General features: G+C 40.1%; 1 protein-coding gene across 1 annotated transcript in view; it reads left to right on the top strand.

The window, feature by feature from the left end:
- The window catches only part of RAMP3 (receptor activity modifying protein 3), a gene marked incomplete at both ends in the record, with an annotated part of 47,808 nt that extends 44,773 nt beyond the window's left edge, over positions 1 to 3,035 (top strand). Inside the window, one exon of the mRNA XM_080339012.1 lies at positions 2,780 to 3,035. Within this exon, the coding sequence (XP_080195138.1) occupies positions 2,780 to 3,035 (256 nt within the window). The remainder of the gene's footprint in view (positions 1 to 2,779) is intronic.
- Positions 3,036 to 16,601: the final 13,566 nt, after the last annotated feature.

Below are 16,601 nucleotides of genomic sequence, written 5' to 3'. Positions count from 1 at the left end.
GGCATCTTTGTGATAGTAATTTTATTATACAGAATGAAAAGGTTTCCTACTCTAGCCTTTACCATTTGATTAAAGAGAATTATGTAAGGCATAGGAAAATTAAGCATGGGAGAATTGAATTGGAAAAAAATAACTATTAACCCCTGCCTCTGTCTTAAAAAAGCTCAACAAGTTGCAAATGAATTGATCAATTGCAAAATGCCTGTGCCATATTAATGAGTTGCTCCCTTCCAAGGCAGCTGTTACATAGTACCATGCAGAGGACTTTTATTACACGAACTTTCTGTTGCTGTGCATAAACTCTAAATTGCTAAGTTACATAAATATTTAACTGAATTGAACTGTACTGGCAGACATGTAATTCTCAATTAGCTGAGGCTTGTTTATCCACCTTCTCACAATTGTGTGGAAAAACAGTTATTGTGCGGGTCGCTGCCTTTTTTTTTTTTTTTTCTTGAGAGGAAGGGTATTAAGGGAAAATTCTAAGAATTCAAACTATTAAGACAACATTTTTATTCTAGTTTGGCTCTTAGGGATTGAGGCTTTCCAATACAACATAATTCACTAATTAGTTTTATCTGGCCTTTTGTCAACTCTTAACCAGATTTTTCTAGCTATGTTGTACTTAAAATGCAAAATGAGTGGGAAATGTTTTTTGTTTACACCATCTAACATTTATGAAAAAACCCTATAGGATTTTACACCTAGGAAAAAAAGAAAAAAAGAAAGGGTTTATATAATTACTTTTACATGAAGTCTTCTCAGGTTGTTGTTTTTGTCATTCTGGATGAAGAGATGGACAAACTGAGGTGGCTGTAGCAGCAGGGAGCTGAAGCAACCGTTGATGGGAACAGCTTGCTCACCAGAGCGTGGCCTAGAGCAGGGCTGGAGCGGAGCCCGATGCTCTCTGAAGCCCTGCCTGGTGTCTATGCCAGAGGACACTGACCTGTCTGGGCAACTGGATGCTAGCTCCACTGTCTCTGCATTGTAGTCTGTTTAAACCTTGTGGGTATGCCTTCAGATGTATTATTCTTCGGGTCCTCAGGGACTGGCCCTCCCATATTCAGCTAGACATCTTCAGCTTCTAATTTAGTCCAAGGACACAAAGAATGGATGCTACTAGCTCACATGGAAGAATGACCCTAGTAAAATAACAAACACTAAGATTTCTATTTTATTTTTAGCTTACTTCCTGTTGTTTCCCTGTAGCTGCTGACATTGTCACAAAAGCTTCCTTTCTGGCAGCTTTGCTTAAAATATACATACATTGTGCATATGTGCATCTGTGTGCCAGAGTATTTGGGTGTGGACTTGTCAGATCATCCAGTGTATTTGGTTATGAATAAAGCAGCATCAGCTCAGACTCCTTGAGGACTGTGAGGAGGTTGCAGAAGGGCCTTTGTGTGAAGCCTTTTCTTCTGTGAACACAGCCCTGAGAACATAGATGCTCAGCAGCAGCCTGTATTCTCAACCTATGTGCTTATAGCATGGGCGGGCAGACATTTCCTCTGAAAGGCAGGCAATAGGCAGTGGTCTTCAGTCTTGACCCAGACACTGAGTATCTCTCCTCCACTACTTCACAGCAAAGGACTGAGTCAGCATTAGTCACCTGTAGTACTTAATATTAGAATGAGTCATTCATCAGGAGTTACTGTATTTATATGTACTGAAAAGGAAGGAAAGGCCTTTAGCTAATAGTGCAGGATGCTATTCCTTGGGGTGTCATGTGGTTTCTTGCTCTCTCATTTCTATATTTAATTTACCTTTGAAGTGAGTTTATTGAGTCACGCAGGACTGAAAAAAATATTTAAAAATGCAGCAGATGATAATTCGGCTTCCTTATGTCTTATCCTATTAATGTACTGACCAGACATTCTTCATCTTCTTAATTTCTGATCTCCTCCCCCATGCTCCATTCACTTCCTGAATTTCCTTGGCTTATGATAACACCACAAAACCCATAAAACCCATGCAATTACTCATTTAGACTTTTATTCTTTCTTTTTTTTTTTTTTTTTCTTTTTTCCTGAGGGGTGGCCAGTTCTTAGAAATATAAAGTTTTCCTTGGACAGGCAAATTTCAGCACATGCTGTGTTGAAGTGTTAGGAATTACAAGGGGTTTCCAGTCTTTCGTGAGCATTGTGAACATGTGTAATTAGGATTTTTTTTTTTTTTTCTGCTAGGCATTTGCTGGAGATGAGAAAAAGATAAAGCTTGTCAAAAGCTAACTTTCTGTATATTTATTTTCCCATTCTCTTCTTGCTGCCTGGGGGTACAACAGAATTGAAATTGTTACACGGTAATGAATGTTGTGGCTCAGTCCCAGAGTCACATCATCAGTTTTGCCACATCATCATACCCAGTGACGGATGAGGTATGAATTACCCATCTTTTGCTCAGAATGTCTTGTTCTTGGCACATTTGTGTGTATGTTTTTTAAAGATAGCGTAGATGTCTCTAGTGAGGAGGTTCTTATTCTACTTAAGTGGCATTAGGAGGTCCTGGCTATAGTAACAGCATTCAAAATACCGGGTTTTGACCACCATCCACCCACGATCTCAGTATTTCACATGAAGTCTCTCAGTTGTATGAGTACATGTGAGTCAGTTATCCTGGCTCCACTGAGCAGGATTTGGTACCCACAGCCTCCATTAAAGATCCTTCAGCAGAGTATCTATATGATAGACCCACTCTTATAGGTTCTGTATGGCTCCCTATGTCGCTCTAAGTGTAGTATGCATGTGTTCTATTTAAACTTCTCTTCATTTTCTTCTCCTAGGTATTATGACAACTTTACTCAGTGTACAGAACATGAAGCCAAGAATGCGAGTTGCTTTTGGCCAAATCCCCTCACAGAAGGCTTTATTACTGGAATTCATAAACAGTTTTTTTCAAACTGTACTTCAGAAAAGGTTCACTGGGAAGATCCACCGGATGAAATTCTCATCACTCTCATCTTGATCCCAGTCATGTTGACATGTGGCATGATAACCCTGGTAGTATGGTGCAGCAAGAGAAGTGATATCCTGGTGTAAGTTGTTCCTCTGGACTTTCTTTTTCTCCATTTCCTTCTTACAAAAACTCTTAAGAACGGAGGATGAAGAGTGAAACTCAACGTAAGTATTTCAAATCTGCTGAAATGGAACTTGTGAGATACTGAGACAGAGACAAGGCTTCCGAGAACAAAGACTGCCTGCTGCTGAAAGTCACTGTTTCTGAGCTTGGTCGTCAACATTACTGGTGCAAAGCTCTCTGCTTCCATCAGGCCTCATCATCACAGAATTCACAGGCAGCTCGTGTATGTATGCATGGTGTAACACTGACTGCGGAGGACATGATATCTATTGGGTTTTTGTGCAGGACACTCGAGGTTTTCATCTGTGAACCCTGTGGCTTGGATAGATGACTGGCAAAGGAACTGAACATGGATGTAACCAAGTGGCAGCTTTTCAAGGAAGCTAATAAGGAACATTATCAAGAACTCGAAGTATTGTCCTGACAAAGAAACAATTTATGTGTCCAGTGACTATCTCCATAGGGAAATTATCATGCCACGTTATAAAACAGTTTATAAAATGCTTTTAAGCATGGCTATTTGGAATTGTATGTCTTGCAAACAAACTCTGGGAAGATATACAGGTCTTATTTTACAGAGCAGGAAAATGTGAGAAAAAAAATGTTTGATTATAAATATACTAAGGAACTTTCATATGCCAGACTTTTTTGTTTTTTCTATTCTATAATGACTATTCTAAATGACTTGCGTTCACTGTATACTCCCCGCTCTCACTTCTCTTTGTGCAAAGGATATCCTACAAATAAATATAAAGGTGTCATGCTGATTGAGGTGCCTTTCAGAGTTCAAGTTTGTACATAAATAATTCTTCATCCCATGTAGAGTGTGAGAACTAAAGTATGAACATTAAAGATTGGAACAGACACAGGAGGAAAGAGAAAAAATTCTACTCAGAAATCTTATTGTATAAAGCTATTCCTATGTAACAATTTAAATAAATATCATATGCCCAAAGTAAAACAACTTCCATGTTTGTGTTACACACCTTAATTTTCTGTCATTTTACAAAATGTATTTCAGTCAAATGCTCTTCTATTACAAGTGAGTAAATGCTGTTACAAATGCCTCTTTTCCATACCTTATGCACATTAAAAAAATACAGGTTGAATGGCCAAGTAATGGTGTTTCATGCCTCTGCTAGTTAGATTTTTCTCCTTTAAAATCCTGGCCCAGTGTTTGAGATATAGGTTTGTCTGTGTGTGAAGTGTTTCTAAGCTTGGATCAAATTAGCAGGGTTCCCCTTACAATAATTGTTTATATGAAGTTAGATAAATAACACCTGTAGCCGTATTGGTTTGTTTTCATATCCTTTCACAAGGGTTGAAGGCATTGGCTTGTTTTTTCATTATCTTGGTGTTAGAATAATTAATTTTCTAAAGTGTTCCCTGTATGTTTTTTCCAAAGATACTTTTTCATTCTTTAGATGCTAGCATAAAATTGCTCTTCATAAAGAATTGACATAAGTACTAAGGATTTTGGTTTAGTTTTCTACTTAACTATTACTTTCTGCATTAAAATGTTTTGCCCCACCAAAACTAGTGGTGAAGTAAAAAAAAAAAAAAACCACAACCCATTAATTTGATCTGAAAGATTGTTTGGTTAAGCATTTTGTGTGGCCAAAACCAAATAATTTTCTTTTCTGCATGTAGTTTTACCCGCCTGGACACATTCCTGTGTAGCCTCATCTAAGTGTTCCTGTTCCGGCAGGGGCATTGGACTAGATGATCTTTTGAGGTTCCTTACAATCCCTAACATTCTGTGATTCTGTTGTTTTACTTAAATTTAAACAAGCTTCAAAGCAAATTTCAAAACTTGAGTTTGGAAATCACATAGAAAAATTTAGACTTTTTCAAAAACATGTCTGTTTCAATCTATTTGCCATAAGAAAAATTTAGACTTTTTCAAAAACACATCTGTTTCAATCTATTTGCCATATTTGGTGCAAATTCTTGACCAGTTCTTGCTCATTTGAAACTGTGTTCACCTGATCCAAGAGATATCAGCCACCCTAATTCAATATAAACCAGATTGGCCTAGGTACTAAACTGAGAAGAAACTGTCACCTGATGACATCATACTGCTAGATATGTATTGTGGTCTTTAAACAAATGTCAGATCTGGTTTAATTTGAAAATAAAATCTAGTGTGAACTTTTCAAAGAGTCTAAGAAATGTAAGATTCTAAGAATAAAAGACAGTGGATTTTCCTTCATGTGCTGTGGCAGAAGGAGGAGAGACTCTGTCACTGCTCTGTGCTTTGGATGTGAAAATTTAATCTTTTTTTGTTCGTCTTCTCCATTCAAAGTGTGATCTTCCACTATTCTTTTGGTGTACTAGATAGAAGAGTAGAGAACAGTGCGTGGGAAGCAACGCTGCTAATTTAATGCAGCTCCAGTGGCTAAATCTGGAGGAATATTTAGGGTGTTTAAGGAAGAAAGCAAACAGTGTCCAGTTCTTAACAGCTGTGTGCATTAATAAGGATCCAGAATGGTAACTCTTGGATCTTTTGACCCAACTCGTACTATGTGTTAGTGAGAGTTAGTGGTTGCTGTCTAGTGCATGGAGCTTGCTATCTTTACCCCAAAGGCTGTTTCCATTGTCAGAAAAATCACATCTGGGACCAAGAATCTGGCTTGCTTTCTATTTCCAAATTAATTCTATTTTACAACAGGATCTCAGAGGAAAATAGGCAGAGATTCGAATAGAAAGAAAATCCCTCCTAGAATTTGAGCAGTAGTTGATCCCAAGTGATATGCTTAGGCCATGAGAGAAGTGACAGGGTTGCTAAGCAGTTCGCTGACATTGCTTAATTGCTGCCACTTGTGGGATTTCTTGCACTCAGAAACAACTGGGAAAATATGTATTCCCGTGGGTTACAAGAGCTTCAGCAAAGAGTCAACAGAAGAAATAAGATGGTTAGTAGCAAGAGCAAGACAAAGGCTGAGAAGGCTGCCATCACTTTCAAGAAAGATAACAAAGGTGAAGAAGAGCTGCTGAAGCGCAAGGAAAAAGATGGTCAAGAACACAAAACAATTCAGGTTCTCATTCCAAGAGGACAACCTCACCATAAGCAGGCTAGTAGCAGATGTCCCTTGATGCATCCGTAAGGAATCAAGAGAAAATGCTGCATGCTGTCTGTGTCTCTGCAAAGTTTATGCAAAGGGAACCAAATGCCTTTCATTCACCTCTGGCATGCCCACAGCCAAAGGAATGTCGAAGGTATAAGTGCCCTTTTTTGCACAGTCTGAATGTACAGATTAATGTACAGAGCTGCCCAGCAGCTGTGCTCAGTGCCTGGTCACCTAGGGCAGGGACAGCCCTCCTGGGCACAGAGGCTGCCTGGGGGCAGCACCCCAAAGGCCTAACTCTGAAGCATGGTGGTGGGCAGAGCTGTGCTGGGGAGGCCCCGTCACCCCCATGTCACAGTGCAACCACCCGGCAACGCAGCAGTCACAATGACCAGGCGCAGGATAAAAGGGACCATCCTCCCGTGTCTGCTGCCAGAGCTGGCCTGGAGGCAGCTTGAAGACAAGTGAGAGCAAGTCCTTGAGGAACTGGTAGAGTCACTTGGTGGGGGCTGAGAATGAAGACTGCAGGAGGCTGGACAAGGCTGCTGGAAGTTCGCTGTTGCAAGGTCAGTTCCCCAGGAAGGGCCGACTTCAGACTTCATTTAGGGGACAGAAGTCCTTTTCAGCTGGAGAGCAGTGGCAACAGGAGCACTGCAGAGCTCATTGTCCTCATCCCCTGCAGAGCCAGGGACACCAGCTGTAAGAAAAGGGATGCAGAGATGTTGCCAGGGGTCCCATCTGGAGCAGCCACTGCTGTCCTGCCAGGTATGGGAAGGCTTCTCTCCCCAAAGACAGATCAAGCTGGGGGCAGTTGGTCGCTCTGTAGCCCCTGAGATGGCTTCAGGTTGAGGGAGGACAGGGCTTGGGCATCTCCTGCGTGGTGTGATCAACCTGTGCGATGAGGAGTCACGTCTTCCTTATGTCCTCAGGGAACAGCTCATTACCAGTGCTGGGGTCAGGAAAGAATTGGCAGATTGGCACTGGTCCCCGGGAGTTTTTTGCCTTCCTCTGCAGCATTGAGCATGATCCCTTGTCGGGCTCCTCTGCTCCCATTTAGTTTTGTTACTATCTGCTGCTCATGCACCATGAAGGCGGCCTCATGTGCCCTGCAACTGGGGGGAAGAAGGCTTTTTGTCCACCACAGTGAGCTAGCAAGTGTCTCTGCGGGTTTTTTGCCTTCCTCTGCAGCACGGAGCATAGTCCCTTGCCAGGGTTCCTTTGGGCCATTTTGGCGGGTGACTGCTTTTTGTGCTCCACAAAGGTAGCCCTCATGCCCTGCATCTATGGGGAAGGAAGCTTTCTAGACTCTCCGGGTGGGCCCCAAGCGTGACTCCCAAGGGTTGCTTCTTGTCCTCTGCAGCACTGAGCACAGCCCCTTGTCAGAACTCCTCTTGATCCTTTTGGCTCCACTCTTGCCTGCTGCTCTTGCACCTTGAAGGCTCCACTCATGCACTAGCGCTCTTGGGCTCTCTTTCAAGTTTGTAGCAGGAGTGAGCTCTGTTCTTCTCTGGGTTCCATTTCCTAAGGGCTTCTTGCTTCTGCAAAGTAGCCTGTGCTTGGAAGGGCTCAGGGCTGGCTGCACCATCCGGAGCTGCCACTTTTCAGCTCTACCTGCATGCAACACAAGTGCAGGGCAGGCACAAGAACCCTTGTCCTGCATCACTGGCCAAGAAGCACACCAGAGCAGGTTTTGTAAGGCAAAAAGTGTGTTTGTCACTGCTTTGTGCCCTTCTTTGGAACATACCCCATGGTACCACACACTTCGACATTTGTCTGTGGTTGGTATTAGTCCTCATTTTGCTCTCTGCACTTCCTCAGAAAGCTGGAGAGAGCAGTGAGTTTGCCCCTCAGCTTCCTTCTCTCCAAAACAGACAAACCCCAAATTCTCAGCTGTTCCTCACAGAGCTAGGCTTCCGTTCCCTTGCCCAGCTTTGCTGCCCTCCCCTGGATGCATCCAAATACCTTGAGATCCTTTTTAAATTGTAGATCCTGATTTATGGGATTGTATTCCTGTCCTGTGATACCCCACTGTACAGAAATAGGATTAGCACAGCTATCGTGAATTATTTCAGGATGCATTACTTCAGCATGTGTTTGCCTCGTGGGAGCCCTTTGCAAAGGGGAAAGGAAAAGGCATAATAATTAGTGGGATAATCAGTGGGATTGTCAGTGGGACAATCACCACTTTGGACCAGCTGGTTATGTAGTGTTTAATGTACTAGGGAATGCAGTTTCCTCTTTTGGCTGTCAGGACACACACTGCTGAGACGTGTTGGGCATCCTGTCAGCCAGCACCCCCGTGCTGCTTTCTGCAGGGCTACTCTCCAACCACACCTCTCCTGCCTGGCATGACTCCATTCCAGATGCAAAATCCAGCATTGCTTGATTGAACCGTAGATGGAACCTACAATCCTGGTAATGCTAAGTGGAGATCTGAAAACAGGCCTTTAGCCTTTGCACAGTTTTGGAACTGGGAAGAGTCTGGCTTAGTAATTTCTGCAGGTCAGTTGTGGCCAAAACCCCTTCTTCCTGACATTCTTATTTGCTACCTTGACGAATGAGATTCAGGATCATCCCCTTCTTTGGCTGGTGTAGGTGGTGCCTCTACCTGTCTAAATGTCATCCTTGGATTCTTGCAGCAGGTGTTTACCTGCTCCAATACGTTGTTCTTTGCTCTTTTGGAACCTGATGCAAAGTATGAATTTTGAAAGGCAGCAAGACAACATGTAGGTAACACTGCAATACTGGACATTATTCTGCTTAAGCTGTAATCATCAAAGGTATGAGGGTACTTCATTCCCAGAGAATGAAAGATCTTGAATTTGCAGTGTCTGATTTCCACAAGGAAAACAAAAGGTTGTGGTTTTTTACCTCATGGATATGTTGTGAGGATAAGGACAATTAACGAGTGCCATTGCTTCTGAATACAATAAGAATAGACCTCTGTAGGTGCTTGGACAGAAACACCTGAGAGCACGCAGTGTTACCTTAATACTGAGAAGTACTTCAGGACACAGCACAAGCTACTGAATTTTAGTTAAAGAATCTGTGTTTCTGCTGCTCTAACAGAACTGCAAAAATCAACTGAGACCCAAAGATAGCTCTGTGAATTTGATAAGAAAAGGGGATTTTTTGCATAATAGGGGATTTGAGGTACTGAGAACTAAGAGTACTAGAGGCTCTGGAGCACTGGGGCTACTACCATGTAACTCTCAGCAGAAAGTTTGGAAAGGAGACAAACAGTAATGGTGCATAATGGACATATTTTGTCAACACCAACTGGGCAAAGACGCTCAGGGAATGGAGGTGGGAAAATGCCATCTTTCTGGATCCAGAGTGGTCACAGGTAGGAGACAGGCACCAATCTGCTTTAAAGCTCATTTGTGAAAGATAACTGTTTTTTATTTTTATTTCTAGTGTGTAGACAGCTACGTGAGACCAGGCTTTCTAATCTTATTTTCATCACATTCCAAGGGAGACATGGGGTTTTGGTCAGGTTAATGGTCGGAAATGCTCTCAGGAACCATCAAATGATCCTAGTGACAGTGCCACTGCAGCCTCAGCTACAGAGTAAACATCTAAACGATAGAGAACACTAATTATGTTCCAAAGCACCTTAGTCCTCTGTTCTTCAGTGCCCTGTCTGAAAAGGGAATAATCTCAAAGGGGTATTATGAGAATAAAAGCATGAATGATCACAAGTTACTTAAAGAAAATTGAATGCATAGAACATATTTACAACAGCCTAACAATTAAAAACACAGGGAGTTAAAAAATCAATGGGAAATACATTCAGGGTTCAGTCCATTTGGGTCATTGTTTGCTGTTATTTTTCTTTTCTTTGCAGTTAATCTTTTACAACAGTAAATGGACTAGAAGGGAGAAATAAAGAGCCTATGCCTGTTAAAGAACAGCCACATATATTTGAAAGATGCCATTGTATTTCCCCTCTATGATTAACATTATCATTGGTCTTCTGTCATTTTCATTCTGCTGCTTGGAGTAGCAGGAAAACGCAATTTTTGTCTAACAGTTTCAGTAGCAATGAATGTAGAATGACAACAGTGGAAGCTTTTGAGCGCATAGTTGCTTAAATCTGAAATTAGCAGTAACTATGATGAATGTTGCAAGACACACGTTTCCTGAGGCTGATGATATAGGCCAAAAGTTAACGACTGCTGCTAATGTCACCAATGCACATTATTCATTAGGATCCCACCAGAGACTCCTCTTACCAGAGCAATCATTTCAGTAACTCCCAGGGTCACATGATTAGCCTCCTCTGTCTTACGTCCACTCTCTGGGGTGAAAAAAGTGCCTGAGAAATTAAGAAAATGGAAATATTTTTATCATTGAGTTATGTGTTTCTCTCTTTAGGAGTTAGTGGGGTTTCTGGCTGCTGCAGTGGATCAGAAGCATGCAGTGACTACCCTGCTCAATTTATGTTCTTATTATGAGACTAGCATTAGCTTGACAATGAGTAATCTAAGCAGATGACAAGGACAATGCACTTCATAAGAACCTGACTTGGTGGTGTAGGCTCACTTTTACTTCAGCTGGCTTATAATGTAATTTATAGGAAAGTTAGGTCATTTTATTTCAGCAGGCTTGTATTTTTGTGGGTGAACAAAGAAAATGCAGAATCCGAGCAGCACTCACTCTGACCATACCCAAACCTAGGCTTTTTTGGGTTGATTTCTTCTGAATGTAAAATCACTGTGCTGGTGCTTAATGTCAATGTCCTATGCCTCTACCCTTGTTTTGACTCTTTGGATTGATATTGAATTGCAAATCAGGCACTCCCCAGGTTTCCAGTTTGTCCATATGGACCAGGATGGAGGCTTGGCCTGGTGGATATGTTAGCCCCATTAATCACTGTAGTGCCTGAAAGCTACTTTTCTCTAATGTGTATAACATAATGATGAAGCTCAGGAGAGTGAGTCGATCCTCTCTGAAAAAGGTGTCATATTAAGAATGACACTCAGTTTATACACCCATGGCAAATAATCTGAATGGGGAGCCTGCCACTTTCTATTGACTTTTCAGATCTGGACAGCGCGAGCCACTCGTCAGTGCAGGTGTTATTAGAAGCATACAAATTCTCTTAGATGCTCTGTGAAGATATTTGATTACTCTTCCAAAATTTTTTCTTACATAAAGGAAAAAAATAAAAAGTGGGCAGAGAACATTTATCGTGCTCGCCTGCTTTCATGTCATTCAGGTAAACTGGTATGGCTACTGCGAAGCATGATCTACTGTTACTTAGCTAAAACCACAGCCAGAAATTAGAATTCTGGTGTGCTACAGATGTATGTGTATATATATACAACAAACTCACAGTTACAAATACCAGAGAATTATGAGATGTTTGTGAATCAAGGTGATGCAACTGTGAGTGGATGGAAATTTGCACCAAAAAAAAAAAAAAAAGGCAATTAATTATTTGTGTCCCTATTACTATTATTTTAAAATAAAAATCTGCACAAGATTTTTGCCGGTTCCCAGGTACATAACCTGGAGTACCAGACAGGTGCACAGTACAATGACACCAAGAATAAATTCATTTTACTGGGGAATGTTTATTAGTGATCAAATATGAGAATTATACAGTGATACTTTTTGGGAGTTGATCCTTATGAATTCTGAGGATGTCATAGATCAGTAATCTTAACTGAACGGAAACAAAAGCACACAGTAGATTTGGTGGTAATTAAAACAGTGATAATTTGCTTAATTTTGTTCAAAATACAGTTCCTTTCAGTAAGAAGGATGTATATTCACATTGTTGGTAGGAAGATATCCATTCATATTTGTGCCCAAGTTTTTTAAACCACCGTGTCAAGGAATACATCACAGGTTATGTATGAAATACAGTAGGTGCTGTGAGAAGTCTTGGATTTTTCAATTAGATTTTTTTATTACCCACATTTTCCCTGGTGTGCAACCCATAAGTTGGAAATACTAGATAGATTTAATATATACAAAATTCTAATCTAGTGAATTTCTTCACATGAAATATGGTTAAATTATGGAACTGTCCCAAGAAGTTGTTGATATCAAGATTCTAGTGATGGTAAAAACCATTTACTTACTGTATGGAAATCAACAACATTAGTGGTATCGAAGTATACAGGAGTCCTTGTTATATTTGGAGACCATATAGGTTTCTGCCTTGAAACCTAAATAAATATTTGCTGCAGAGAGTGGCTTTGGAGGATCAACTGGCAATTTTGTGTGTGCTTCTTGTTCTTGATGTATAACTTTCAACTTTCATTTGGTTTCTTGAATCCACATATTGCCTGCTGGAGATTGAGAAGGCATTTCAGGAGAAGTCCTGGCTTTGCTGAGTATGACCTTGAAGCAGAAAACAGTAAGGTACCATTTAGCGCAGAGAGGATTGTATTAGGAAATGAAATTTTTCCTAAAGAAGCTGGTTTGTCTCGTTGGCCAGAGCTAAGCATCCAAGTGGTTTCTGTGAGGGGAAAAGGAAAGAGTAGAGAAAAGAAGAAGAGCTTTTAGCAAGTACAACCTCCAATATTGCCCTACTTTTCCAAAGATAAAGCTACTGACAGCAAAAAAAAAATTTATCCTGGACACATACAAGCTTGAGGCAGCTATGAAGCAGTCAGCTAAGGTCTATTAGGAGAATAGATACCTTCCTAGTTTTGAGCTCTTCACAGGCTGACAATATAAGTCCACTTTGCCAACCCAGTCTGAAATTTATTCCTACACAATGAGCAGGTTACAAGTCAGGTGATTTCCAAAAAGTTTGGATATGTTTGCAGAGTAAATGAGGTGCCAGAAATCCTAGAAATGGGGATAGGATGAGTTGGGTAGCTACTACTTATTTGACCTCTAACTACTCCGACCTCTAACTAGTCTTAAGTACTTTCTGCATTAAGCAATAGGCTTTATTCTTGCCAAAGCTGGGATGACTACAAATGATACCCTTTTGTTGAAATACTGTAAACAATTTTGAATATATGAGTAAAGGGTTGGCCCAGCCTAGTAAAATATGAAGAACAGTAAATGGTAGGGCAGGTGAATTACTGCATGTTGTACTGTAGGTATTTACTGTGCAGCTCAGAGTTTTGTCATCTCATTTGTCACAGGCATTTGTGAAGGAAGAGTGCATCTCCTTGTTATTCAGACCATTACTTTCGGTGGAATTGGTAAATTAAATTCTAATACAAATAAAAGTATTAAAAAGAACAAGCATTTGTTTTAAGGTGACAACAGATCTGTCTCCTGGAATTATGAGCAGGTTGCTAAACCTTCTTTTATTAGGCTTGAAATTATTTATATGTAATTGCAATATCACTGATCAAGCTCTGAATTCAGGCTACAAAACTTTGAAAGTATGGTCTTGTTTCTGCCAGGACCATACCATAGATCTTATCAAACGTATTTTCAGAACTTTTGGAATCCTTTGAGATCTCATCTTAACCTTAATATTCTCACTGTGAATTGGCTTTTGACACTGATGGAAATTTTCCAAATGGAGTGTGAATGAGATTGGACCCTGAATATAGAAAAGAAGGAATTTTCCACATGAAGCAATGCTGCTTGGTGTCTGCTACTGCTTACCCAGTCCTAGGCTTTGAGCTGCTATTAATTGTGCCACTTTGGAGGAAAAATAGCTGCTGTTTGCTTGCTTGTTTTGCTCAGATGTAGCTGGTTGCCTCAGTGCTCAGGAGGATGTTGACATAGATGACTCTACAACAGAGATATGGACCTGTTAGAGTGCGTCTGGAGGAGGACCACTAAAATGATCAGGGGGCTGGAACACCTCTCCTATAGAGAAAAGCTGAGACAAGTGATGTTGTTCAGTTTAGAGAAGAGGGGAGACCTTATTGTGGCCCTTCAATATATAAAGAATTACAGGGAAAGGCTTATTACTAGGGCATTTAGTGACAGAACAATGGGCAGTCCTTTTAAACTGAACAAGGGTAGGTTTAAAATGGATATGAGGATGGGATTTTTTTATTATGAGGGTGTTGATTCAAGTTGTGGGTGCTTCACCATCGGAAGCATTCAAGGTCATGTTGGATGGGGCTTTGAGCAACCAGCTCTAGTGCAAGATTCATATCATGGTGCTTGAATATCTTTGAGTAATTATATGGGAAAACCTGTGCTTGCTCTGTAGAGCCAAAAATGACTATGCTCCCAATACTCTCCTGTGTATATCTAGTCTGTAATAAGTTGCTGCAATAGTCAAGAAAAGCTAAGTGATGAATAAAGATGGGACAGCAGATTATCAATTTTTTGAAATATTGATTTAGTAGAGATGTCAAAAGATCAATCAGTACCTTATGTGATGAACAACTGTGAGTAACCCTGGATTAGCCACTTATATTTGCTAGGTCTGACTTCTACATATCATAATAACCTTATAAGTTGAATCTGGTATCATTACTCAGAAAGAATGAAGATTAAAGAAGCAAACAGACAAATTTACCGAAGGCAGGTTCATCAAAGATTATTGAATACTCTAGTCTGATGCGAAACTTCTGATTGTCATCAAGACAGTGATTGCTGGAATCTGAGAGGAGCTTGTAAAACCTTATTTCTTCTAGTTTCTTTAAGGGCTTAGGGGATCCTGTGAGAAATCAGCAGGTGGACCTTAGGCCTGATCAATTGTGTTTATTTTATATAATCCTCATCTACAGTTATTGACTTCAAGAGAAATGGAGTCCTATCCCATCTGAAGTGGGATGGCTTTTTCTACACATATGGTAGGAAGATACATGCCGTTGGTGGCCAATGCAATGGGTTTTTGAAATGCTCTTTTGAAATGCTATATGTAGTAGGAGCGTGGAGTGAGTAGAGGAGGGCATGGGGTTGGAGTCCTTGTTTGGAAAGTTTGGAGATGCAATACAAGGGTTGCCTACTGAAGCTGAGCTTCTGGTTTGAGAAATTAGAAAGCTGAAGAATGTAGTTGAGGAAGCAGAAGCTGTTGCTGCCACTCTAACCACTGGTGATACCAAAGCAAAGTAAATTAGGGTATTCATGAGAAAGAGCATTTGAAAGACTCTGATTAGTTCTTTGTAGAGTTCTGAGGTCTTCCACTTAAAATAACCCTGAGGTATTTTTGATGCAACTGTTTGACAGCTTCTCAGTTGTAGGGGTTCTAGCATATGACTTGGCTGACTACTATGAATGGGTGTGCACAGTGACTTCTCTTATGACAAAAGATGATTTATCTGAATCTGTGAAGACAGCAGCTGAGCAATTTTTGAAAAGATCAGTTCCATGTGCATATTTAGATTCATTAAATGATTAACAAGCATATTATTTAGCATGCCCAGAGGATATCATGTTAATAAAAAATACTGCATTTCTTCTGTATAATAGTAAATAAAACAACCCTGTAAAGTCACAATTACTTGATGAATTAGAGCACCTTGAATGTGTGTGTGAAACATAAGAATGAAGAGAAAAACAATAAAATCTTAGTAATTATTTTCAGTTGCTCTTTGCACAAAAACCTTGCTCTTGACCCCTTAGATCAAATCTAATTGAGACATTTACTTCCTATCTGCAAACTATAATTTCCTATGAGATTTGTAAGTAAAAAACCATATCCAAATGTAATTTGAGTATATTTCACTGTTCGCAGGGAGTTTACAGTATCTCTGCTTTGGAACCAATTCTCTTTTGGAAAATTCTATAAAACAGCTGTCTTATTTTTCAATTCATAGATGAGTGGAACTAGCTGTAAAGCTAAGCTTTAAATACTGTACTCAAACTTCTGCAGTATAGATCAACTGCAGTTCTGTCACAGAGTCTGCAAAGAGAAATACATCTTAAAATATAATGTTCTGGAAAACTTTTCTGTGGTTGCTGAGTATATGGATCCAAGCACTATGTATGGCTTTGTGTTCTGCTCATTTTAAATGGAACTGAAGAACCTGACTATACTCATAGTTCTTAGCAATCACATGGGGAGAGGAAACATCGCATTTTTATTTACAAATCTCATGCTGAGTTTCTAGAAACAAGAAGAAATATCATTACCTGGACACTGGGTTAATTTCATTTTTGAATTCATAGTCAAAGGCTGAATGCAGGAATCATAGTATCAGTTTAGGGTAAGATCTGTCTTAAAAAACAGTTCTGTGCAGTGATTAGTTATCTTACTTTTATCTGAATTTAGAATAGCATTCTGTTATTTGGCATCTATTCAAACACACTCAACATTTTACAGAGTGAAGCTTGGAAAAGGATCTAAAGTGTTAGTAAGTTCAAGTCATTGTATGAAGAAAAAAAATCTGATTGTATCAGTCACTAAAAATCACAGGGTTTTTTTGGTTGAGTGATACTCAGGTGTTCCAGAATAATGACTTTTTGCTCTAGCTTTCTCACTGTGTTACTATACTACTATCTAATCTGCAGGCCAGTTTTCAAAAGTGATTACCTCCATGGTTTGCTGAGAATATGAGATGGGTAGATATAAAG

The sequence above is a fragment of the Nesoenas mayeri genome (assembly GCF_963082525.1).
Source record: "Nesoenas mayeri genome assembly, chromosome: 2".
NCBI classification, from domain to species: Eukaryota; Metazoa; Chordata; class Aves; order Columbiformes; family Columbidae; genus Nesoenas; species Nesoenas mayeri.
The sequence above is the reverse complement of the archived record's forward strand: the minus strand, read 5'-3'. Positions and strand labels throughout refer to the sequence as shown.